Below are 26,434 nucleotides of genomic sequence, written 5' to 3' on the forward strand. Positions count from 1 at the left end.
GTAAACCTGAGAAATCACCACCAATTCATCAAGAGAATGAGTGTACTTGTCATCCTCACAAACAGATCCATAGTCTTTCAAATTTCTTTCTTTTCAGATCCATCTCCCCAGTTCCCAGGCCAGCACTGATTGGCATTTCCCCCACAAACATTCAATGTCCTATTTTAGCATGGCATACATTTGAAATAATATATTATGCCCTGTCTTTATATTTCATCTGGCACTTTGAAACTGAACCCACACTACATCGTACATCCATGTCTTTTCGTTGCTAACAGTGCCCAGTCTGTGGATGATGCACCGGGCCTTTCAACACCCGCCCACGGAGAGATCGGGGTCATTTCCGGTTTGCGGAGACTGGAAGGACAGCAGCTCTGAGTGCTTGTGAGGCCCCAGGGTGAGCACGTGCAGTGTGTGCGCCTTGCTCTCTGGTACACGGCATTGGGACGTGCTCGGAGGCACGTCTGTAACGTTTGAGGAAGTACCAGACCGTCTTGTAAAGCGATTCCCTGACTTTGGTTCCCACCAGCGGGGCCTGAGAGCGGGGCCTGTGCTGCTTCCCACCCGGCAGGATCAACCACGGGACCTTCAGACGCTCTCAGGAGTGTGGCACCGTCTCCTGTGGCTTCATCCACACGTCACTGATGCCTTGTGAGGCCGAGCATTTCTCCCCGTGCTTGTTTCCCATCTTCATGTTATACTCAGTGGGGCTTCTTTTGAAATAACCTTTTCAGCACTAAGTGATCTACATTAAAGTGTTTTTTTTTTGTTTAAATCAGATACACGACTTGCAAATGGTCTGTGGCTGAGGTGGCCATTCTGTCCACATTGTCTGTCAAAGAGCACAGTATTTACAACCTGGTAAAGCACAGAGGATTCATATCTGGTTTTTCTTCTGCTATTCCATCTCAGAAAGTTTTGCCAGCTTGAGATTTTGTGCACATTTCCTGGTGGAATTGTGTTTTCATCTCTAAATGTTAGCAGTTCTATTTCTAGCACAGAGGGTGTTCTTCTCCTTTACAGTGATAATGCGTCCCCTCCTTTACTCCTGGGTTACCACACAAGGCGGGGTTTAAGACATGTCTCTCCTGATCCACAGATGAAGAAGTCAAAGGAGCCAGTGAGAAGAAAGGAACCCTCGGGGATTTTATGTCCCAGAGGCTGCAGCTACCAGGTTCCAGCCCGGGCACGGGAACAGGGGCCCTGCTGGCCCCTGGGGGCAGGCACAGCTGCTCACACCTCAGCACCAGCTCCAGGACCCTGGGTCTCCCCCAGAGTCCACGTCAGCGGGGCCCCTGGGTGTGAGCTCCCCGGGTGAGAAGAGAAGAATTCTGAGAAGATGGTCGGAGGGGGCAGGGCCTGTCCAGGACGAGCTCCCACCCTGGGCTGAGGCCTGGACACACGGACTCCCTAAGTCACATCACCTCTGGGCCTCTGCCCACCTCAGGCAGCTTCCTTCTCTCGCCACATCTTCTGGACAGTTCTCTGCTGTCAGCAGGTGATGGTACCTGTGATGGTTTACCTGGCTGTAAGCATGTTAGGGGGCTTCCTTAGACCCTCGGATCCAGGAAAGAGCCTCTCCGATTCAGGGAGGGGGATGGGAGTGACAGCAGAGTCACAAACACAGACAGACATGGACAGGAGGGGCTGCGCTGGGAGCAAGGTGGCAGGTCTGTCTGGTTCCCAGGGACCTTGAGGAGGAGCAGGAGGAGCTTCCCTCCTGGAAGGTTAGGGTTGGGAGGGCTCCAGGCCTCTTCACTGCATGAACCTCGCATACCTGACTCTAGGGGGCAGCAAAGCACCAATTCCCCATCTACCCCCTCAGTCCTGGCTGACCATCTTCGGATGCACAGCATACAAAACGGACTGATGCGGAAGATTTTTACTTTAGGGAAGATCTGCAAAACTAGCAGCTCTGAGGGAGCTGTGGCCATAACTGAGACATCTTTTGAACAAAAGCTGCCTTAAAATTAGAACAGGCAAACAAACCAAAATAAACCAAGAAAAAATGTTTGCATGTGATGCTCCATATGAATACACAGCCCTTTGTAACACTCTTCATTGGGAACTGGACTCTGTAAGATACCCCCAGCCCGCCCCTGGGAGGGTAAGTCACAGAGCTGAGCTGGGAGTTGCTGTACAAAAATGTTCTCATGCTGTCATTTATAATGCGTGTTGGGAGACTCCTTGGGATACGTGTCAAACCTCAAATCGGTGAGCTTGGTGTCAAGTTCAGGTATAACATCCCTATTAAAGGCCATGTTTGCATCTTCTTGTAATGTTTCTTTGAAATAAGAAAATAATAGTACAACTGTAATAGTCAAATTAACTGTTACCATCATTCTTGTCACCTGGAAAGCAGCTGGTTACACAAATCTTATATAAAATAAAATTGAGGCTTTGGAAGTGAAGGGAATTTTTGGTTGTCACCAAAGTGATTGTGACTTCACCCCCTTTATTGGTGGGGGAGTAGAAGCCAGAGCCCAGAATTCTCAGTGACCAGCATGTTATAGCTTAACCACCCAGTACAGTCTAACCCAGAGTTGCCCATAGAAAAAGGCATTAAGCATCAGCAGGAGGACTTGCCACAGAGCTTTTAAGATTGCCTTCATTTCACCTAATATGAGGTGCTGCATGAAATTCTACATGGGTCCATGATGTTCTAACACTCACTGCACGGCTCCATGGAACAGTGCAGACCTGAGTGTGGAGGCGTGCCTAACCCTCCTCTTCGAAACCCAGAGGAGTGGTCACTTCAACACTTTGTGCAATTACATTAAATCATAATGCAATGTGTGTGTGTGTGCGTGTGTGTGTGTGTGTGTGTGTATTCCTGCCCTAATTCCTGAAGCAGAAATCCTGAAACACTTATAAAGCCCTGGGTGGCACGAGTGTCCCTTTCCCTGACATGGTGACTCTGGGTGGGCTCCTGAATGGGGCTTGGTCACCACAGAGACCAACCCTGATCAGAAGGTTGGAATTTTCAGCTCCACTCCCACTCTCTTAATGACAGAGGAGGGCTGAGAGATGAGTTAATAATTAACCATGTCTATGATGTGAAAACCCCATACAATTCCCCAATGTCTGAGCTTGTGGAGCTTCTGGTTTGACCAAGGAATCCACAGCAGGAGGGTGGCACATGCCAGCTTCACAGGGACCTTCCCAGACCTCGTCACCCACACACCTCTTCATCTGCCTGTTCCTCTCTGTCCTTTACCCCGCTCTCTAACAATGTGGTAGAGAAAGTGCTCCCCTGAGTTCCACGAGATGCTCTAGCAAATTAATCACACCCAAACTCAGGACCATGGGAACCTCCTGATGCAGCCAAATCCCACAGAAACTGGGGGCAGTCTGCAGACGTCCTGTTCGTGATTGGCATCTGAGTGGGGACAGTCCTGGGGGACGCAGCCCTGACCTGTTCATCTCACACGGGCTCCAGGCAGATAGTGCTAGCACTGAGGTAAATTTGCAGGGAATACAGCTGGTGTCTGAGAGAACCTCTTGATATGATGAAAAATTCCCTCACGTTTTGTGGCCATGAGCATCAGAAGTAAAGTTTTCTACATGAGCAGTAAAGAAGATAAAACTGCAGGATAAAGCTAAGTTCTTTCAGTTTAAAAATATTTCTTGAGGGTAATTTACTCCAGATGCCATGGGCCTGTGACCTCAGGTTCTATTGTCTCTCGAGGGTGTTCCTGGGATGCCCCGTGCTGCCTTAGGTGACAGCCCTAAGCTGTGGGTTATGCTTTCCCCCTCAAGGACAGGTGTTGCCACAGAGAAGCCTCCCCTGCAGGGGCCATCACCGAAAGGGAAGCTCAAAGCCAAAATGTATGGGCCCAAGGGTTTTTGTCTCACTTCCTCGTCATCTGAGCCACTGTGAGTAACCGTAGCTGCTACCACTGCCATAATGTACAGCACAGTAATAGTCGGCCTCGTCCTCAGGCTGCAGCCCAGAGATGGTCAGGAGCCCTGCATTGGCCGAGGCGTCTTTGGATCCAGAGAAGCGGCTGGGGACCCCGGAGCCCTGCTGCTTGTCTGAGTCTGTGTAGTAGTACAGCAGATACCAGGGAGGGCTCCCTGGCTTCTGCTGGTACCAAAATATAGCATAGCTGCCAACACTGAAGCCACTGCTGAGGGTGCAGGTGAGTCTGGCTGTGGCTCCAGGAGATGCAGAGAGGGAGGGCGGCTGAGTCAGCACAGGCTGGGAGAAGGAACCTGCGGAAACATTGACACTTGTGAGTGATGGGGTAGCACCACTGGAACCTTCTCAGGAGATGGAGCAGAAAGGAAATAAAATTGGGAACTGAACCCTGGTCCCCAAGGCCTGCCCCTACCTGTGCATTGAGAGAGGAGCACGAGGAGGAGAGGAGTCCAGGCCATGGTGCACACAGCCCCTGAGCCCACAGTGGGGCTGGGCTGCCCAGGCCTCCTTTTCTCCCCACCCTCTGCCAGGGGAGGGGCTATTCATGTAAATATGTGTCCATCCAGGGACTACTCAGCCCCTCCCTGAGCCCTGGTGCTGGAGCTCAACTCACACCCCAGACAGACAGGGATGGAGGTTGTCTTTACCCCTTGAAAAATCTGATGGATCAGACAAGGTCAGGTGCATGCAGGGTAGCATGGCCTTACAGAGTATATCTGAATGAACCTCAAATACTAGTTTGAAAGACCATAAGCACCCCTATGTTCATTGCCCCATTACTTACACTCGCCAAGATATGGAAGCAGCCTAAATGTCCATCAGTAGAAGAATGAATAAAACAGCTATGGGACATTTACACAATGGAATAGTACTCAGCAGTAAAAATAAAGAAAAATTTACCCTTTATGGATGGGTATGGATGGACCTGGAGAATATTTTGCTGTGTGAAACAAGCAAGTCAGAGAAAACCAAATACCATATGATTTCACTCGCATGTGGAATCCAAAGAACACCCTGAACTAATAAGGAAAATGAAGACACACTCTGAGATAGAGACCAGGGTGACAGCTAAGGGGGGAGGGTCAGAGGGTAGAGAGACTGAGCAAAAAGGAAACAGGACTCATGGACCTGGACAACAGTAGGGTGATTGTGGGGGAAGGGGTGATTAAGGGGGACTGAATTGTAATGCAAAAAACCATGAGTAAAGAAAGAAAAAGCCTGGAGAGGAAGCACCTGCTGAGACAGCACAAAGGTCTTTGCTCAGAGGATCTGCCAGGCCACAGAGGACCCCTCACCAGAGTAACAATCAGTAAGTTCTGGCCCCTCCCCGAGTCCCAGGCTCCACTGAGTAGAGGGTCCTAGCTGAGAAGCTGCATAGAGGCCACAGGACAGTCCCACAGCGCCCCCTGCTGGTCACAGCCCACACTCCTCACATTGGCCTGAAGCCCTAAGAGCCCTGCTGGTCTCTGCTGCTCAGCAGGTTGCACATGGTTCCTTGGGCTTCATTCCTAAAACTAGAACGACTTTGTGACCCAGAATTCCACTTGTGGGTATTTATCTGAAGAAAACTAAAACATCTTTGAAAGACATGTGCAACCCCATGTCCAGGACAGCATTGTTATACAACAGCCAACATATGGAAATCACCTAAGTATACATTGATGGGTGAATGGCTAAAGATCATGTCATACATCATATATAATGTTAAATCAATGTATAAACGAGCCTTGAAAGAAATGGAATCTTGTCATCTGACACAACATGAACAAAAACTTGAGGACATTATGCCATGTAAATAAGTCAAACAGAAGGACAGACACCATGATCTCACTTATATGTGTAATCTGATCAACAACAAAAAAACTAATAAACACAAGATACAGAGAAGAAATTGGTGGTTGCCAGAGGCTGAGGTAGGTAGGGTGGGACAGAAATGAGAGAAGAAGTTCAAAGGTAGAAAATTGCAATTATGGCATAAATCAGGCCCTGGCCAGGTAGCTCAGTCAGTTAGTTGTGCTGAGATGAGGCAACGTTGGGGGTTGGATCTGTGTTCAGGGCACATACAGGAAGCAACCGATGAATGTGGAAGCAAGTGGAACACCAACATCCGCATCTGTGTGTCTCTCTCACTGTCTCTCTCCTCTCTTTCTCCCTGTCTCCCTCCCACCCCCTTCCTCCCTCTCTCTCTAAAGTCATTTCTCCTAAGAAGGCATAGTTATGTATTTTAGAGTGTTATAGAAGCCAATATCAGGGAAAGGGCAGACTCATCACACTGGGCACCATCATGTGCAATTCCACTCAGTGGACAGGACAATCAAATATTCCTGAGTGAACTAGTGCAGGAACAGGCACATCTGTAAATATCTTCATATGCAGTGCTACGTGCCCCTGAACCAAACCTGAGTTCATTCTTGCATCGGCAACTCTGACACGTCACTGCCGGGAGCATCACGCCTCCTCCCCCTGGGGATACCTGTCAGTTTCCATTAATAAGGAGAGTAGTCCTGCTCCGACCCGTGCCCACCCACTCACGTGATTATGTAACGACAGTGCACAGCACAGCCACACCTGCACTGTGACCTGTATCCCCCTGGGAAGCCACTTTGTCATCGGAGCACAGTTTTAAGTGCAGTTTCCTTTGCTGTTAGTCTGATTGGTGTCCCCCACTGTGACAGGTACTTCAGTCAGCAACTTTTCTCCCCACCTTTCCCCTGAGGGCAGGGGATCATGCCTTCTCAATGCAAACTGATGAGGTCCTGCCACCTTCCACATTCCACCAAGGGACCCTCAACTTCCTAACCTGCATGTCAAGTACACACGTTAAGGTCTGTCATTGTGTTTCACAGTTTTCAATGCATTTCACAGCGCCGTAGTGCCATTTAGGAGACATTACATTCTCATACAGAATAATTCAGTTGCTCCTGCTTTGTTTTCACATAGTCAAATTTAAAACACATCTTCATACTCTCCCTACACTTTTGCCTCTTCCAAAATGTGACATCATTAGAATCATGTTAAAAATGACATCACCTTTTAAAAGGAAGCCCCTTGTTGGAGGACCTCTCTGCTGCTCCCGGCTTGGGGTGAGCCCACACAGCTGTAATACACACCCACGCACGGCCTGTCGGTTGCTCTCAGGGTGGGGAGACTGTTGATAAAGATACTTTAAACTTTCACATGCAGGTGTCTCTCTGAACAGAAATTCCAATTTAATTCCATAATGTCATTTTATTTACTGTAACTTTTAATTGAGATATTATTGACATACAACATTATATTCATTTCAGCTGCACAACATCATCAGTCTATGTTGATAAATATTGCAAATTCATCAGCAAAATGAGTCTACCTAACTCCCATCACTACACATGGTAACAATGTTTATTATTTCTTGTGCTGTGAATGTTGGAGATCCACTCCTGCAGCTGCGTTCACATACGCATGGCCACAGAATCCCCGCCCCAGTCCCCATGCTGTCCACGACATCCCCGAACCACTCATTTCACAACTGGGAGTTGGTTCCCTTTCACTGCCTTTACCCACACGGCCACCCCCTTCACCCCAGACCTCTGGAAACCACCAATCTGTTCTAATTGTATGCTTTTACATGGGCATATATTACAGAAAACTCATTGAAAATCAGAAGACAAAACAAAGCACTCAGCAGTGATTACACTGAAGGACATTATAAAGTGAGATGCAAACAGCTGACTCATCCTTCACCCACAGCACACACAGTGCTCAGGCCCCATGGTAGGTTTAGGGGCCCAACAAAATGTCTTATTTATTTGAACATCACAAGAAAAACTGAATGCAAACCAGTCTTGAAGTCAACAGTCTCCATCATGTGGGAAAACGGACTTTCAGTTTCATTTAGGACACTCAGTCTGGGAGAGTGCTGCTGTGAGTGACTGTGAGGACAGGAGGGAAAGAACCATCCTGCAATCCCAGACAGTGTCCCTGGGGGAACCCGGGCCAAAAACATCAACCAGAGAATGAGCAGAAGTCACAGGGCTCAGGCTGAGGCTGAGCTGCAGCGGCTGCAGTGTTCAGCCAGCTCCCAGATGACACAGGGGTTCTTGTCTCACTTCCCCACAGGCCTGCAGCACTGTGCGCCCGTTGACATTGGTATCATAGGTCTGGCAGTAATAATCAGCCTCGTCCTCAGCCTGGAGCCCAGTGATGCTCATGGAGGCTGAGCTGCCAGACTTGGAGCCAGAGAATCGGTAAGGGACCCCTGAGGCTAGTTTGCTATTACCAGAGATGAGGAGTTTGGGGGCCTTTCCTGGGAGCTGTTGGTACCAGTGCACATCATAACCCCCGATGTTGGAGCTGCTTCCAGTGCAGGAGATGGTGAGGGTCTGTCCTGGGTACCCAGACACAGAAGGTGGCTGAGTCACCAGAGACTGGGCCCAGGACACTGGGAGAGAGACACACAGAGATGGTGATTATGGGTGTAGAGACAAACAAGAAAGTACAGCATGAGTTTGCCCAGGGAGCCACCCCCTGTCCCCATAAGCAGTCACCTGTGCAGTGAGCCAGGAGGGTGAGCAGGAGAGGGGACCAGGCCATGGTGGAGACCATCCCTGAGTCCTGCCTTCTGTGGCCCCACAGCTGAAGCAGGGTTTCCCAAAACCTCTCCCTTCCCTTTGTACTCTGAGAGAGGAGGACCCATTTATGCAAATGATTCCCCGACCCACCTCCTCAACTATTTCATTCCTCCCTGAGCTCAAATCACCTACCCCTGCCCCAGGACCCTGTGCATGACTGCGAGGTGGGGCTTTGTGAGACCTGTGCATTGGGGAAGTCACATCTCTAAACCTCAACTGGCTGGTCCCAGCTCAAATCACCCCAGTTCCCTCAGGAACAACCCCCGAGCACCCTCTAGTGCCCAGGCCCAGACTCCATTGTGTGTGGTGACCAGAACCCAGAAGAGACAGCCTCTGACTTCCACTTTCTGTCCACTGAAAACTGCCTTAGGGCCAGGCCAAGTGTCCCCTCTTGTGGCTTCCCCATCACCCCAGGGCACATTAGTGATGTCCTCAGAGACCTCAGGATCAGCCTGTCCACACCTCCCTGGGATTTCCATGCTGAGGAATAACGTGCTGTCTCTTACTTAAACCCTTAGGCCAGTATCAAGTCCAGAGCAGTGACCAGCCCCAGGCAGGCATGTCCCCTTCTGTGCAGGACACGGGTTCCTTCCTCCCTCATGTTAGAGGTCTCCTTCCCTGTGGGTCCCCAGAAAAACTGAGGAGAAAGGGCCCCTTCTCTCTAGGGATGGGGCGGTTATGGGGAGAAAGCCCCCTGCTCCTCCTTAGTGTGTGATGTTGAGTGCCCCTTTGTCCGTCATTATCCCACCTGCAGGGGACCCTCGGTCCCTGCACACTGTGAGCAGGGATCCCTCCTGGGAGCCTGCCCTCCAGTTCACAGTCTAAGGTTGCCCGGGACCTTGCCCTATGGCATTGTGTGTGTCACGTCTCTACGAGTAAAAAGGGCAAACATGCAGAAAATTCCAGGAATAAAGTTTAATTGCTATGATAGAATTTTATTAAAACAGTTTATAATTAGGGACCACCTACTCAAATTAAAATGCATGTATATTCTAATACATTAATGTCACCTGAATAAGATTTGAGTTAAAAATACAACCATGATAACTATTTATAGCAGTTGTGGTGAAACTTGATGGAGAAGCACGGGGAACACACTGCCTTCTGTTCTTGGTTGAAGCGGAGTGCACACATTTTCTACAATCCTTCCATTCTACAGCTGTGAGCTGTGCACTGTGGTCTGAGCTGCAGATAGAAAAGCTCGAGTTGGTGACCAGCCAATCCCCGTGAAGGGCTGCATTTCTCTCTCTTCCTTTCAGACCCTTCCCAGTAACAGAAAAGCCACCGCAGACACAGCCTCCAGGAGAGAGGGTGTGGGTTTCAGGCTTGTCTCTGGGGAGGGCACCCCTGTAGTCCCTGCCACTTGTGTCCAGAATTCTCAGAATAAAGAAATTGCCCCGGCCGGTGTTCCTCAGAGGGTTGAGCATGGGGTTGTGAACCAAAGGGTCACCCTGAGGGTCGATTCTGAGTCAGGCCACATGCCTGGGTTTCGGGCCTGGTCCCCGGTGGCGGGCGCCGAGAGGCAACCATGCATTCATGTTTCTCTCCCTCTTTCCCTTCCTTCCCCCCGCTCTAGAAATAAATAAATAAAATCTTAAAAAAAAAGAAGTTGTTTACTCATCATCCCATTGACAGCCACACAAAGCCAACTGCTCCCAGAAGTTTCTGACAGTGATCCCTTGTCTGAGTCATGAAAATAGTGCAAAGACATAAGGGACAATATATCTCATGTGACAGGCCCTTTTGAGAAAGAAGGGTTGAGAAGGAAGGTGTTGAGCCTGGCTAGAGGTGTGCCAGGTGGTGACTGAGTGAGGGACAGCCCAGCCCTGAGAGCACAGGGAGGTCGTGTCTCACATCCCCACACACTGGGAGCACCGTGGGAGCAGCCCTGAGGCTGCTGTCCCACCACAAATGCAACCAGCAGCCTCGTGCGCTGCCTGCAGCCCAGGGACAGTGCGGAGGAGGGCTGAGCTGCTGACAAGGTCAGAGACTCACCAGGGATGCTGAGCATCAGACTCATCCCAGCGGAGCAGGGATCCCGGGCATTTCCTGGATGACCCAATGGTAACAGGACCCAGTGAGATGCGTGTCACTGGTGTGTCCTGCTGAGGGAGACTCTGACACTGAGGATGCTGGGTCAGCAAAGGGTTTCCTTGACTTTTGGGGCTACAGAGAAATACAGAGTCCAGAACAAGACACCCTCAGAGAGGGAGAGGGTATGAGTTTGGAGACGAGTATATGTCCAGGACACCCTCGGGGAGCCTCTCACTCAGGGTCCGAGCATGAGGTCATGGGGCCACCTGTCCCTCTGACATCCTCTCCTCACCTGAGGGGGCTCTCCATGCAAACCCTCCCCTGGGGCAGGTTCTCTGTCAGACCCTTCAGGGCCTGTAACTGGTGCCAAAGACACCAGCATGTGAAAGGCCTCTTCCCTGGGACCAGGATGAATTTGAGGCTAAGAGGGGGCATGGGATGCAGATCAGCTCTGGTAACAGTTGCCCTTCACAGGAGTCCAAGTCCTGTGGGGGTGGGAACTCTGGGCACTTCCCTCCCACAGGCCCAGCGTCTCCAGCCCTGGGGTCTCAGGTCTCAGGGAGGGTAGGACAGGGGTGAGCACAGCCCCTTCTTTCTGCCCTTGTTACAGAACAGACCCGGGGTGGTGGTGAACTATTACCCAATGGACCCACCCTTGTGCTTTGGGGGTCCCCCGCCCCGTACTAGGTTCACCTTGTCTGCCGCCAGGGAAACACATCTCTTAATGCCAGAGATCGCTGAAAAGGAAAGGGATTATTTATTTAAAGAGTTACATAAACTTACGAGTAATGACTTAATGTCTTCATTGAGATCCCAAAGTTTTTTAGAATACCCACAAACACACACTCCTCGTTCCCCTCTGCCCAGTCCAAGGTACTGTACCTCAGAAAAAGAAATAGAAGTCCGTGGTCCTTCTCTGCCCAAGCCACATGATCTCAAAAGCACTTATGGTCCCAGAACGACGCATGGTCCCCAAAAAGAACCCACATGGCTGCTGTGCCTGGGTTCAAATCCCAGCGCCAGTCTTCCTCTCCTGCATCATTCCTGATCTTTCCACAATTGGCCACAGTTGCCAGCATTCCTGTATTTTTCCAGCTGGACTGGGCTGCCATAGTAACTCCGGGCAGGTGTGGCTCTGTGGTGTGGAGCCAATCATCTCCAAGCTTTTATGCAGAATCTGTAACCAGGGGGAGTTGCGTCCGAGTTACACCATGGGTGGAAGTCACTGCCATCCACTTGGCTCAAAGCATGGCCACAGCTGTTTAACATATCTATGAAACCAGGTAAAGGTACAGATGTGTTAAACGACTGTTCTAGAGTTTATCTGCAAGACTGTTGCTATTCAAAACAACTCTTAATGCTCCTGCTCCATGCATCCCACCCCCCAGCTCAGACTTGCGGGGGTGAAAACATCATACACACACACACACACACACACACACACACACATATATACACACGCATTTCTAAAATTTCCTGGACACTGACTTTTGGACCCCATTATAAATCCCTATTTGGGGCCCGCCGGGGCTGCACATTGTTACACCCTGACACCACCGTCCAGCCCCACAGTGCCCTGTGGTCCCAGGTGCCTCCCTGGGGGTGACCAGGAGAGAGTGATAACTTCTATTTTGTTAAGTGATAATATATGGGATTTAATGATCGTGAGTGAAATATGTGTGTGCCTGAGCCAGCTCTGATGTGCTCAGGGGACACGTATTCTCAGGAGGAGGAAGAACGTTCGCATGTTCTGACTTGCAGCCCTCCAGCCTGTGTCTGTGATGTGGAGACCGACACTGTGCAGGGACTCGGTTAGTCTCAGGATGAGCATTAAACACATCAACGACTTCTCCGCACAAAAACTCAAAGGCAGGTGGACACACTTTTTCAGAAAAAAACAGCAATTCTATTCTCATGTTACAGAGACTGGCTGTGGGTGGTGGAGAGTAGACGACACACCTGGGAGATGAGAGTAGGAAACACTTAGGACGTGAACTCAAGCTGGTCTACAAGGTTCACCATCCTCCCCAGACACAGAGCCCTGGGGAATGAAACTCCAGCAAGAACTTGCCCTTTTTCCTGGAAATGAACGTGGAGATGGAGTTCAGTCCTACAGAGCGAGAGAGAGAGGAGGGGGTGCGGGAAGCAGCAGCGGAGCAGAGGAGGGGAGGGGCGGTGTGCGGGGCCTGGTCAGTGCACGTCTGAAGGACCCCGGTCCCTTCACCTGTGTGGGCTGCTCCAAGGGAGAGACGGAACCGTGTCTATGACCCTGGTCAGTGCTGACATATCACTGTGGACCTGTCATTAGCAACACAATATTGTCACATTAAGGTGTAAGATGTGTGGGCTCAACACGACTGTCTTTCTTCTTTTGTCCTTTTTTTCATCCTCGCCTGAGGACATGCTTATTAATTTTAATGTGAAAGGAAGGGAGTGATAGAGAAAGAGAAACATTAATGAGAGTTGGAAACATGGGCAGGTTGCCTCCCCCACTTGCCCAGGCCAGGGACCCAACCCGCAACCCAGGCATGTGCCCTGTGGGGAAAACAATCCCGGACTCTTTGATTCCTGGGACGACACTACAGCCACCTGCACCACAGCAGCTGGGGAAACACTTCTGTCTTCATCACCATGTGTAGTTACAGACACTGTGCTCATTTGTTACCTCACTCTGACCCTGTGGGCATGGACAGCGGGGTTCCACCACCTCACCGCTGTGAGACCCTGGACCAGCCTGTGCTCCCGGACTGAGTCACTCATTCCTGTTCAAGAACAGGACCAACGAAGGAGCGCCCCCTGCAGGCACCTCCATGCAAATATCTCAATACAAGATGCTCAGACACAAGGTCTTCAGGCCCAGGAGTTTTTGTCTCACTTCCTCGTCTTCTGAGCCACTGTGAGTGATGGAAGCTGCTCCCACTGCCATGCTCTGTAGCACAGTAATAGTCGGCCTCGTCCTCAGGCTGGGCCCCGGAGATGGTGAGGACAGCTTTCTCCCCAGAGATGGACCCAGAGAAGCGCTCAGGGACCCCAGAGGGGCGGCTGTCTGTGTTGTAGATGAGCGTGCGGGGAGCCTGGCCTGGGGTCTGCTGGTACCAGCTGGGGTAGTTACTCTTAGAGACTGACCCAGAGCTAAGGCCACAGGTGAGTGTGACTGTCCCTCCTGGAGACACGGACAGTGAGGGCTCCTGGGTCACCACAGTCTGAGACCTGGACCCTGAAATGACAACAGACACATGAGGAATGAGGAAGGAAGGAACAAGGTCCCTCCCAAAGCTGGTCTCTGAAATGTCCATGAACCTGGGCAGAGGGTGAGGAGGAGCAGGAGCAGGAGACGAGTCCCGGTCATGGTGCAAATGTGTCCAGGACACTCTGGCCCCACAGCTGACACTGGATACTCTGGCGGCTCCTTTATCTCCCTCAGCTCCCTGGAGGGAGGGTTTGTGTCTGGGTCATGCTTCATGCAAATCCCAGCTCTTTATTTCCCCACCCTCAATTTCGTGCATCCTCACCCAGGGCCAGCTCTACAGTCGGGAGTCAATGGCTGGCCTGCCTGTAGGCTCTGAGTTGGTCCCCTGGGAGGAAGCACCTGCTGTAAAATGGACCTCAAGCCAGTGAGCTTGTTGTCTTCACAGTCATTAAATCTGAATTTAATCCACCTCAAGTGGGTCCACAGCGCCCCCTGGTGACAGCCTCAAAAATAATAGCTATAGTGGGACTCATTTAGAGTAAATGTCCCATTTCTTTCCAATATGTTGTCATTTTTGAACATCCCACTTCATTTGTCCAGGTATCACCAGGATGATTGCTCTTTTGTTTTTGTGAATACTTGTTGGTTCTTTTTGTCTCCAGTTCCTGGAATTCAATGTAACTGTTAGTCTGTTCTTCAGCTTATCTAGAGGGGATTTTCGTCATCGAGTGTCATTTTTATTACGGTAACTATCCCTCCATTTGATTTTATAATGCATAAGTTTCTGAGATTTTCTCCCTTTTTCATATCTTTCCAAAGAATTATAATTTTTATGAAGGTGATTATGTGATTGTCTCTTAAAATCTATGTCATATAATTTCTACCTCTCAGTCCTCTTGTACCTGAAAGCAGGTCCATCAGCCTGTCGCTCCTGCTGCCTAGGACACAGTCATGAGCACGAAGATGTCCGTACAAAATAGGAGGAAATGAGCAGAGTCAAAAGCAGCATGGAGAAGGGCCAGGCCAGGCCATCGGGGCACAGGGTGAGAGGGGCAGAGAGACACACTCCCATGCCGGCGTGTGGGCCAAGGTCAGGAGCAGTGGAGCCTGTTCCCGCCTGTCCGGTGCCCCCCCTCCCCCCGAACCTGTCCTTCAAACAACTGCTATGGAGAAACCTGGGGCCTTGCCCAGCCAGTAGGAACGTCAGTTGTCCCTGCACATGAGAAAGGATTTCTCTTTGATTTCTGGCTGTGAGGGGCCTGGTCTCAGGATGGCAGCTGTGCAGCAGTCAGGACGCCCTGGGTAATGCTGGGCAACGACACACTCAGGTCACAGACACACAGCAAACAGGCAGCTGGTGGATCGGGGTTCAATGTGTTTCCAGGCTGCCATGATAACAGGACCAGAGACACTCATGTCACTGCTGTTTCCTGATGACGAAGATTCTGCCTCCTGGAGACACTGACCTGAGGATGCTGGGTCAGCAGAGGGTGGCCCTGACTTCTGGAGCGACAGAGAAGCCTGAGACCTGCGGAGCCCAGAACAAGACACCCTCAGGGAGCCGACAGGGGGTGTGTTTGGAGACGAGTGCACATGGAGGACACCCTCAGGGAGCCTCTCCCTCAGGTCCAGGCATGAGGACAAGGGGCCTCCTGTCCCTCTGACATCCTCTCCACCCCTGAGGGGTCTCTCCAGACAAACCCATCCCTGAGACAGGTCCTCTCAGACCCTTCAGGACCTGGAGCCTGGTGCTAAAGAAAACCAGTGTGTGGAGGGCGCTTCCCTGGAACCAGCATGAATTGGAGGGGAAAGGAGGCATATGTTGCAGATCAGTTCTGGTAACCGTTGCCCCTCACAGGAGCCCAGGTCCTTTGGGGGCGGGAAATCTTTGCACTTCCCTCCCACAGGCACAGCGTCCTCAGCCGTGGGGTCCCAGGTCTCAGGGAGAATAAGTCAGGGGTGCACACAGCCCCTTCTTTCTGCCCTGACACCACCACCTGGCCCCACAGTGCCCTGTGGTCCCTGGCGCCTCCATGGGGGTGACCAGGAGAGAATAACTTCTATTTTGTATAAATGGCAATGCCTGGGATTTCATTAATGTGCACAAAACCTGTGTGTGTCTGAGCTAGTTCTGATGGGCCCAGGAGACACCTGTTCTCTGGGGGAGGAAGGAACGTCCGCATGTTCTGACTCTGCAGCCCCCCTGCCTGTGTCTGTGACGTGGAGACCGACGCTGTGCAGGGACTCGGTGCGTCTCAGGATGAGCAATAAGCACACCAACAGCATCTCTGTGCAAACACTCAAAGGCAGATAGACACAACTTTTGAAGAAAAAAACAGTAATTCTATTACCATATTACAGAGATTGGCTCTTGGTGAGAGCCCGGGGGAGAGAGGAGGGGGTGCGGGAAGCAGCAGCGGAGCAGAGCAGGGGAGGGGCGGTGTGCGGGGCCCGGTCAGTGCACGTCTGCAGGACCCGGGTCCCTTCACCTGTGTGGACTGCTCCGGGGACAGAGGGAACCGTGTCTATGACCCGGGTCAGTGTTGATGTGTCACTGTGGACGTGTCATTAGCAACACAATATTGTCACTTTATGGTGTAAGGTTTGCAGGTGAACATGACTGTCTTTTTTTTGTCCATTTTTTCCCCCTTGCATGAAGACATGCTTATTGATTTTAATGAGAAGGGAAGGGAGGCAGAGAGCAATGGAAACATCAGTGCCAGATGGAAGAACATGGGAAGGTTTTCTCCCGCACCTGCCCTGGCCAGGGACTGAACCCTCAACCCAGGCATGTGCCCTGAGGGAAAAACAAACCCCGAACTTTTGATTTATGGGACGACACTCCAACCAACTGCACCAAGCAGCTGGGAAAACTTCTTCGTCATCATTTGTACTTGCACCCAAAGAGTTAATTAGCTACCTTACTCCTGCCCTGTGGGCATGGGCAGTGGGGCTGAGTCCCTCATTCCTGTGCAATAGTAGGGCCTACCAAGGAGCACCCCTGCAGGCATCTTCACAGAAGTTTCTCAGTGAAAGTTGCTCAGAGACTAGGTCTGCAGACCCTGAGGTTTTTGTCTCACTTCCCCATCATCTGAGTCACTGTGAATAGCTGAAGCTGCTCCCGCTACCTTCATGTGTAGCACAGTAATAGTCAGCCTCGTCCTCAGGCTGCAGCCCAGAGATGGTCAGGAGCCCTGCGTTGGCCAAGGCGTCCTTGGATCCAGAGAAGCGGCTGGGGATCCCGGAGCCCTGGTACTTCTCTGAGTCTGATTTATACCACAGGAGGAACTTGGGAGGACTCCCTGGCTTCTGCTGGAACCAGTATATGTAGTAGCCGCCAACACTGGAGCCACTGCTGAGGGTGCAGGTGAGTCTGGCTGATGCTCCGGGAGATGCAGAGAGGGAGGGCGGCTGAGTCAGCACAAGCTGGGAGAGGGAACCTGCAAACACAAACATACTGGATACTTGCTCAAGAAACTGTACCATTCTGGAATTCTGAGCAAGAGGGGAGAAATACTGAGGATGACTAGGATCCCTGAGGCCCGTCCCTACCTGTGCAGTGAGAGAGGAGCACGAGGAGGAGAGGAGTCCAGGCCATGGTGCACACAGCCCCTGAGCCCACAGTGGGGCTGGGCTGCCCAGGCCTCCTTTTCTCCCCATCCTCTGCCAGGGGAGGGGCCGTCCATGCAAATGTGTGTCCATCCACAGGTTGTCCAGCCCCTCCCTGAGCCCTGGTGCTGGGGCTCACCTCACTCCCTAGAATGAGAAGGATGGACTTTTGCTTCCCCTGGGAGAGTCCTTGGGGGAAGCACCCACAGACCACACACAGATGGGCTCCAGGGACTCTACAATGTTTCAGTACGAACAGCTACTGTTTCTCATTGGGGAACAAAAGCCCCACCCTTAGACCCAGGCTCCACTAAGGGAATGGGCCTCAGTGAACCTGTGTAGGTAACTCAGGACAGTCCTACAGCGCCCCCTCTTGTCATAGGGCACGTGCCTTCCCAGGGCCTGAAGCACTCGGAAGCCAGCTGGTTACTGCACCTCTCAGCCCACTCTTTGTAGTCACACATCCATGGACTGGCTCCTGCAGTTGAACGTGTGTATGATGCAGCCATTCCGTTCTGGGTATCGCTCTGAAGCGGAAGAAAACACAAAGTCAAAAAGATGTGTGCGCCCCATAGCCACGGCAGCATTATTCTTAACAGCCAAGACATGGAGACGTTGTACATGTTCATCAACGGATAAGTACATGTGTATGAAAATTATCCATTTCTAAAATCATATACATCTTTGTGCAAATAAACTGAGTGGCATCAGTCTGACAGAGATGACAAACACCACGTGACCACACTCCTCAGTGGAATTCAGAAACGGGGAGAACAGATGAGTGTAGTACTTTGTAAATAGGTAGCAAATCAAAAGTATACAGACAGCTGTGTAGAAGTGTATATATTCCTGCGAGGTCCAAAATGTACCCTCAGAAAACACATGTGTGTGGGAATTTCTTCCAACCTCTGGCTGCAGTTGGAGGTCAAATCACAGTTTTCAGTAATGACCTGAGACTGTAAATCTGCTTCTGACTTTTCCTGGATTTGTGAATGGCAGTTTGGGAGAGACTGTGTCCCGGAATGTTAACGTGATTGAATGTGTAACAGAAACTGTCGGGAATAACGTCATAATCATGGAAGTATAGACACTTCTCAAACCTTAATATGGATAAAAATCCCCCGTGGACCTGCTGAAAGCACAGACGCTCACACCAGCACACGTCTCTGACTCGCTGGGGCAGCTGTGGGAGCTCAGCAAGCTTTCAGCAGGGCTCCCATTTCAATGCTAAAGGAAACTCTCAGGGTCTGCAGGGTCACATCCATGAAATGGTTGTGTGTTTGGTTTGTGGTTTTCTGCCTGGGGCTGCAGTGCTGGGGCTGACCACCAGGGGCAGGCTCTGCCCTGAGTGTTCAAAGAAATAGGGCAGGGAAGGGACAGGCTGGGCAACCTCTGGCTTCCAAATAACATGCACAGTTACTATGAGCCCCCATATCCCCAAAGTGAGAAGCTCAGAGGCAAGAGTGGCTTTGAGACTCTTTCATTCTTGATCCAGCTACTTTGCCTAAAAAATTCACCCTGAAGGAGGCCCTGCTGGGACTGGGGGTGGTGCCTCCAGGGCACCCAGGGTGCTCTGTTTCCAGAACCTCATGGCCTGGAGGGGCAGGTGGGAAATGACAGGAAAGCAAATGCATGTAGGAAAGAAGAACAAGGGCCCTAGTGAAACAAAGCAAGTGCTGGAGGGAGGGCAGGACCCCAGGTGGCGTCCACAAGGCCTGCTTGGGGGCACTTGTGCTGTGAGCTGATGGACAGCAAGAGCCAGCCCTGCACACAGCTGGAAACAGTGTTCCCGGGGGAACTCAATTCAGGGTCTCAGAGGCAGAAGAGGATTCATCCAGTGGCTGGACAGAGAGCTGGGCCTGGGGTGGGAGGAAGAGGAGGTCAAGGCCAGGCCAGGCCTAAAGGGGTGTGAGCTGTCTCTGCTGTGTGACAGCATCGCCCTAACTTCTCACTGACAAGACACAGAGTGTCTCACAGTCCCTGTGCCCCAGACCTTCTCAGCTCAGTTGGGAGACTTGGCCTCAAGATCTCCTGGGAAGCTGGGCTGAGGTGTCAGCTGAGACTCTGCCAGGGTGGGGTCTGCCTTTGGATCAACCATGGTTATTGGCAGGACTCAGATGAGACCGAGGGTTTCAGGTCCTTTCTGTCTGTGGGCCTGGACCCTCTGTGGGTTCTCTGCACTGGGGCCCAGTAGGGGAGGTCATTGTATCTGATGTTGCTTCTCCAGTACATTGGGAGAGAGAGGGAGAGAGAGACAGAGAGAGAGAGAGAGCGCGCCAGCGCCACGGAGGCGAGGGGAGACACAAAGAGAGATAGAAGGAGGCAATGAGATAAACACAGACAAAGAAATGCAAAGAGAGACATAGATAAGGAGAGGCAGAGACAGAGGGAGACAGGGAATAGGCCAGGAGAGAGTGGGCCTGTGGAAGTCAGGCTTCTCATAACCACACTGAATGGCCCCTCATCACTTTGTCCTACTCTGGTGTTAGAAAACAGTCACAAAGTCCATCCATCCTCAAGGCAGAGGGGATCACACAGGGTGGGGGAACAGGAGGTGGGAACACTGGGAGTCACCCCGGGGCTCCCAGCACACAGGCCACTGGAGGCACTTGGCCCTGAGTCTGTCCACACTGGAGCCCTGGAAGATTGCCCACTCGAGGGATGATGTCAGAATTTCAGGTCGCTTCAACCTTCTCAGGTGGCTGGGACGCAGGTAGGAGGAGCAGTGAGTTCCCCACGACCCAGAGCAGACCCGGTCTATTTGTATTGAGTTCTGTGCTCCGCCCGCCTCCACGTGTCCCTCCCACTGCCAAGTCTGTGCCTGAGTCCTGAGGATCGTCCCCCAAGGTGGCAGGCACCTGAGATGTTTATAGCACCACACACCTGAGGACACAGTAGGAGGCAGATGCCAGAAAGCTCCCAATCACAGACTGAGAGACTAAGACATCTCCAGAAGATGTAACTGGTTTAGGGCCCCCTCACTGCTGAGAAGGAGGAGCCTGACGCCAGGTCTGTGTCCTCAAAGCTGAGGCCCTGGCTGCACCCAGGTCCCCCCAGGGCTGGGGGTGGGTGTGTCAGTGTGTGGACAGTGGTGGTGGAGATGGGTGTGGCATGGGATGCTGGGTGAGCAGTGAGCAGCACAGAGGGACCCCTGGGAACTTTTATTCCAGAAGCAAGCACAGCATCTGACTTCCTGTTGATGGAACAACACAGAACTTGGCACCCTGGTGACCGGGCAGCCACATTCTAGAGAAGCTTCTCCTCAGCTCACTTGGTGGCAGATGCTCCAGAGACAACACGTTCACTTGTTTTGTCCCCAGTGTGGGAGGCACTGGCATCAGGAAATCACGCAAAGACAGCGACCTCACACTTTGCAACTGTTGTCAGCCAAGATGCCCCTGATCCTTCCCTGATGGACCCAAAGATGACCCAGAGAGGCTCAGGGGGTCCACTTCTGGCTCGGCCACCACCCGGATTCCACCAGAGCAGCCCTCTGTCCCCTCTGTGTCATGTGTGTGGAGGTGAGGAGTTCTCGTGGGCCGGTCCCACACCCACCCTGATGCAGCCTGAGGGGGACCAGAGCCTGGCGTGGTGGTCACGTTCACACCCCAGTACACAGCTGGCAGGATGTGTAGTATGGGGGCGCCCTCTGACTGCAGTATATCCTGAGCCGGGGTGGTGAACCTCCTGTCCCAGGGGTACAGTTATGGGGAGACACAATGCTTAGCTGCTGTGGGAGCAGAGAGTCAAGTGGGTAGGAGGACTGCATGGAGGGCGTGGGAGGCCTCCAAGGCCTCCGGATCAGCCCCTGGTCACGGTCATTGCAGAGGTGCCCTCAGGATATGGGGAAGGAGATGATCCATGGGCCACCTCTCCACCTGCCCTAGTGACATGCAGCTGGGCCACAGCACCAATAAGGCCTGCAGAGGCACAGGGTAAGTGTGGCCATTGGGGAACAGTGTGTTCAATAAAAAATCCTGGATGGCTGGTGAAGACCCTCAACCCAAGTGTCGCCAACACTGTTTCCCACGGTCACTCCCACGGTCTCCATATGGTCCAGAATCTTCGGCCCCAACCTGGATTCCTGGGCTCATCTCCCCTGGACTCGGCTCGAGAACCTGGCACTTTCGGAGGCAGAGACCCACAGTGAGAGGTCCCTGGGAAGTGCGGTGCCTGGGAGCCTGTGGGGCGGGGCCAGGTCTGCTCACACAGAAAGGAAACCCGGACCTGGTGCTGGATCAGGAGGGAAGTGTGGCCTCAGACCACCCACCTGGAGGACTGCAGGCAGGGAAGGCGTGCTGTGCTGGGTCCTGGGCTGACGCTTCTCTGGAAGCTCTGGCTGTGGTTGGTCTTTGGGGGCACATGGAAAGGCAGGCACATGGGTGATCTTTTCTCGTCTTGCAGCTCCAACCCCAGCCAGCAGGCAGAGCCGGCTCCAGCTTCAGCACTTACACATCCACAGGTGCCAGGTGAGGGGCAGAAGCCAGTGCAGATGTAGGGGCCGCTCCAGAACCAGAGGAACGCCAGCCTCCGGAGCTGCTCCAGAGCTGCAGGCCGTGCCAGCAGCAGCATCCGTTCCTCCCCCAGCTCTGCAGGCTGCATGTGCACACGGTGCATGGCGGGCCCTGACCCTCTGACACCTGCAGGGGGTCCCTCCTTGCCCCTCCAGAGGTAATGGAGGTTTCCCTGAAATATCTGGGGCTCCTTGTCCTGTCCTGCACAACTCCAGTCTCTGCCTCCACCTTTGCTGGATGACTGTTCTGTGACTCCCTGATTTCACTTGGCTGTTTTCTTATGTGGACACCAGTCATGTGAGTTCAAAGGGCCACCCTACAGTAATATGGCCTCATCTCTGCTCAGACAGCATTTGTAAATAATGCCACATGATGAAGCACTAGGTATTAGGATCTTCACACATGTCCTTTAGTGCATAATTTAACTGCCAACATCCAGGAGGAAGGATCCTTCCCCAAATTTTATAATATTGCTGAAAACAACACATGTTATTGCATTTACAATAAAATGATTCATGATAAAAACATAATCTTAGGCCCTGGCTGGCATAGCTCAGTGGATTGAGCACGGGCTGGGAACCAAAGTGTCCCAGGTTCGATTCCCAGCCAAGGTACATTCCTGGGTTGCAGGCCATAACCCCCAGCAACCACACATTGATGTTTCTCTCTCTCTCTCTCTCTCTCTCTCTCTCTCCCTCCCTTCCCTCTCTAAAAAAATTAATAAATAAAATCTTTAAAAAAAAACATAATCTTGACTAATATAGAAAAGAGGGTTCTTTCCTTATGAGGAAATGAGTGTGACTTCAGCCCTCAGTTCGAACTCCACAGTTCCTGTTCCCCTGGAGTACAGAGGATGGTGGTCTGCTCTTTCCAGACAAATTTCTTCCTGGCATGTTCAAAGGAGAGCAAGGCAGCAAACATTTTAGTTCATGGGATGCATGGACAGTTTTTATGGAGATCTGATTTAATTTAGTTGAAATTGGTAAAAGGTAATGGCCTTGGTGGGCTTGACAAGTCCCAGTGAAGAAGGTAAAATGCCTCTTGGTTTTAGAAATTGACTCAATATTCTGAAGTTTACAGTATTCTCTTCATCTGTGTCCCGTGTTTCTTGTCAAAATTTTCTCTAAGGTGTCCTAAAAGTTGTTTACATTTCAAACAAAAGTTTCCTGTGTTTTCTTATTCCCTGTGTCAGTTTAGTAACAGGCAGATATGAGGCTGTGCTGCATGTGCAGATGGGCTGAGTGTCTGCGCAGTGGGATGCAGGAGGTCCCCCTTGCTCCCGTGCCCCGGGGGCAGCTCTGCTTTACTGTGTCAGCGCTGCCCGGTCCCCACACTCCCAGACCCTCAGGCCTCTCAGTGAATGGTTACTTAGGACCAGGAAACCCTCTTCCCTAAGGCCCTCCCTGCTCCAGGCACCCGGAGGGATCTTTCCCCTTATGTCAGGCAGGTGCTCCCTGCTTAAAAAGATCATGAATTCTCTCGCTGCTTTTTGAACAAAACACTGTCTCCTCCGAGGAGAATCCAAAGCAGTTTGGTCACTTCAGGGAGAACGGTCCTGTGGTGGAGGTGCCCAAGGACTCAGAGTCTGCGGTCTCGGAGGCCATTTATCCCGGACTGGTACCGTGTGCAGATTTCATCAGGGTGTTGGCCCTGGAGGAGGAGGTTCTGCTGCTTCAGAGATGCAGGGGCTGCAGTGCAGTGAGCATTTTGTACATAATACTCAGGCCCCAGGCAGATGTCAAGATGGGCCTTTCTCAGTGATGAGGAGTAGCTCAGGAGGAAGGATCCACCTGCTTCTAGGGCAGAGCCTTCAGAGTAGAGGATTCACCACTTGGCAGATGGGGCCCTGCTGCAAGCTGCATCCCAGAGGCAAGAAAAAGACAAGCAGGGACAGGGGAGGTGGTGACAGCAAGGTCACTCTGTTAGGGCCCAGGATATCAAGTTCCATCTCCCGAAGACCCACTCTCCCTAGAATTCCCTCAGCCCCTTCATGGGGGCGAGCACCAGACTAGGGGCTGCACCTCACGGCACCCGCTGCAGTCTGTGCAGCTTGTGGGACTCTGGGCACTGATGGAGGAGAAAGTGTTTATGTTTTTGTCCACACGGAGACGGTTTCTTCATATTTTCCCTCTCAGTTTCCATCTCTGAGGGTCAATGTCAGTATTGTAGTTCATGTCCCAGAGTGGTGTTTCCTGATGCTGCCACTGCTGTGGCCCTGGAGGAGGCAGAGGTCCTCCTTGTCACCCCAGTGGAGTCCCTGAGCATTAAGTTTTCATTATAAGGGTTGTGTGAGTGCCACTGACCTTCAGGTTGCCATGTGCACGCGTGAAGTAAAAGCTCTCAGATTTGGGCTAGAGTGAGATTTCATTAGTTTGCGGATTTTTTAAATCTCTTTATACTTATTTGTTAAAATATTGGCAGACTATTTACCATATGATATAGACAAAAAGAATCAAGCATGAGAAACTGAGTTCTCCCGTGTACAAAGAAAATGAACAGGACACATAAGGAACAACGACTCCCCATCGTAATAAATGCAAATGCAGACGAAGGAGATGTCACCACCAGCAGGTCCAGGCGGCACATCGGGTTCACGTCCACACGGGAGATCAGAGCAACCACGGGCTCTGGAGAAGAAACTGATAATGCAGAAAGTTTCAATGAAATGAGGAATATATGAAAATGAAAAATATTTGAAAGAGATACAATATACATTTTCCCAGGAAGATAGAGGAGTTTCAAAAATGAGTAAAAAGAATACTTTCTCTAAAAAATACAACATATTATAAGAGAAGTATTCCACACAAAAAAGTGCGAGATAAAGTTACTTTTGCAAACAACACAAATAAAGTTTACAACAAGATCTTTCAAAAGTGTCTACTACATGCACATTTTTCCAAACCTTGAAAAAGTGGAAGCTTTCCTGATTCCCACAGAGAGCAGGTGTAACAGTTACACCTGCACCGGACAGAACAAATGCAGAAAAGGGTCAATTACAGACGATAACGTGACACATGATCCAAATGTTCTAAGTTCAGTGTTAACGCAGATCCAACAGCAGGCCAGTAAGTGGATGCACCAGCATCACATTTGACTCACTCTAACGTCCAACTTACGTTCCAGTTGATCAACCCTCTCACAGAGCACATCATATTACTAGACCAGAGGATAAAATCAAAACCCCTCAATAACTTCAGAAGAAGCCTTTGAATAAAGTATAAAAGTAATTTATAGTAAAAACACACACAGTGTGAATGGCAGGCACATTTGCAGTGTGGGAACTCACACTCCCTCCTCACACACACGACTGAGCCCCACACTCAGCTCTCAGCTACTGAGGCGGGAGGACAACATTCGCACAAAGATCGGGAAGCGGCCAATGTGACTTCACCTGCATTGTCATTCAACATCACACGATAAGTACTAACAATGCAGGTAAACAAGAAGAAATTCATGGTTGGATCACAGCACTGGTTACTTTTTACACGTGGTCATTCCCCAGAACCAAAGGTCGGCCACAGCCTGAGGGGCTGCGGGGCTGGTCCAGTCAGGACACAGACCCCTCCCTGGGAGCTACAGGGACAGGGGTTCACAGTGAGGGCAATGAGAGGGTGGCACCTCTGGAACATCCAGGAAAGAAGTCAGTGGTCACTGACAGAGACACAGGACGCCCAGTCAGAGTTTGGCTCTGAAGTGACCAGAGATGCTGCCCCCATTTCAGCACCTGGGCTTCAAAGCACAGCCACTCTGTGTCCCCAGCTGATGGGGAGCTGACTTCCTGTTCTGTCTGACACCTGTTGTCCAGGAAGGGGCTGCCTGAGGTGCTGTGAGGACAGCAGGTGGGGGAGGCATATCCATTCCCCAGGACCTGCCCTGGAAGAACCTGGCCCGGGGTGGCGGCAACAGAAGCAGAAGCCAAAGGTGTCCTGAATGGCACATGCTGGGACGTCTCCTCCCTGCAGATGAGAATGAGCTTCTCCTGGTCACAGGCCCCCAAGGTCTGCAGCTCTGTGTGAGCACAGAGGACACTGTGACAGGGTGGCTGTGAGAGGCAGCCTTGTCCTCAGCTCTCAGCCCAGTGAGGGTCAGGGACCCTGAGCTGCCCAACCTGGTACAGGAAATGGATCATGGACCACACAGGATGGATCTATCCTGAATGATGGGCAGGGTGCAGGCTCAGTGGGGAAACGTTAGTGACAGCCCACACTCTGGGCCTTCCTCCTGTGCAATGATGGGTTCCTTGTCCCTGGTTCTTGCTGACCCATCAGGGACTCTGTCCCCAGCACAGCCTCCCCCTGACACACAGAACCTTCCTCTCGTTTGAGAAAACTGGACTATGTGTTGCTGCCACAGACAGGCGTCAGAGGCAGCGTGTAAAGGATGTGACTGATGTTCCTGTCAGAATCCCCTGTGGAGGGTCTCAGACCTGAGTTCGGACCAACCAAACCGAGAAAGCAGCTGTCTTCTCAGAGGTGTGGGGACTGCACCGGGGAACTGCACTGCAGGGGACAGCAGGTTTTTGTCTCACTTCCCCACGCCCCTGCAGCACTGTGGG

The 26,434-nt window shown here is 51.5% G+C and overlaps 3 gene segments (V, D, J or C); 1 reads left to right on the forward strand and 2 right to left on the reverse strand.

Annotated features, from left to right (window-relative positions):
* LOC114509505 overlaps window positions 1–26,434 on the forward strand; it is a 167,431-nt gene that overhangs the window by 56,600 nt on the left and 84,397 nt on the right.
* Window positions 7,957–8,576, reverse strand: LOC114509494. The segment is given in 2 exon segments: window positions 7,957–8,342; window positions 8,449–8,576. Coding segments are annotated over 2 exon segments (429 nt in total).
* On the reverse strand, window positions 16,853–17,451 carry LOC114509990. The segment is given in 2 exon segments: window positions 16,853–17,196; window positions 17,309–17,451. Coding segments are annotated over 2 exon segments (390 nt in total).

The sequence above is a fragment of the Phyllostomus discolor genome, chromosome 13, assembly GCF_004126475.2.
Source record: "Phyllostomus discolor isolate MPI-MPIP mPhyDis1 chromosome 13, mPhyDis1.pri.v3, whole genome shotgun sequence".
Taxonomy (NCBI): Eukaryota; Metazoa; Chordata; class Mammalia; order Chiroptera; family Phyllostomidae; genus Phyllostomus; species Phyllostomus discolor.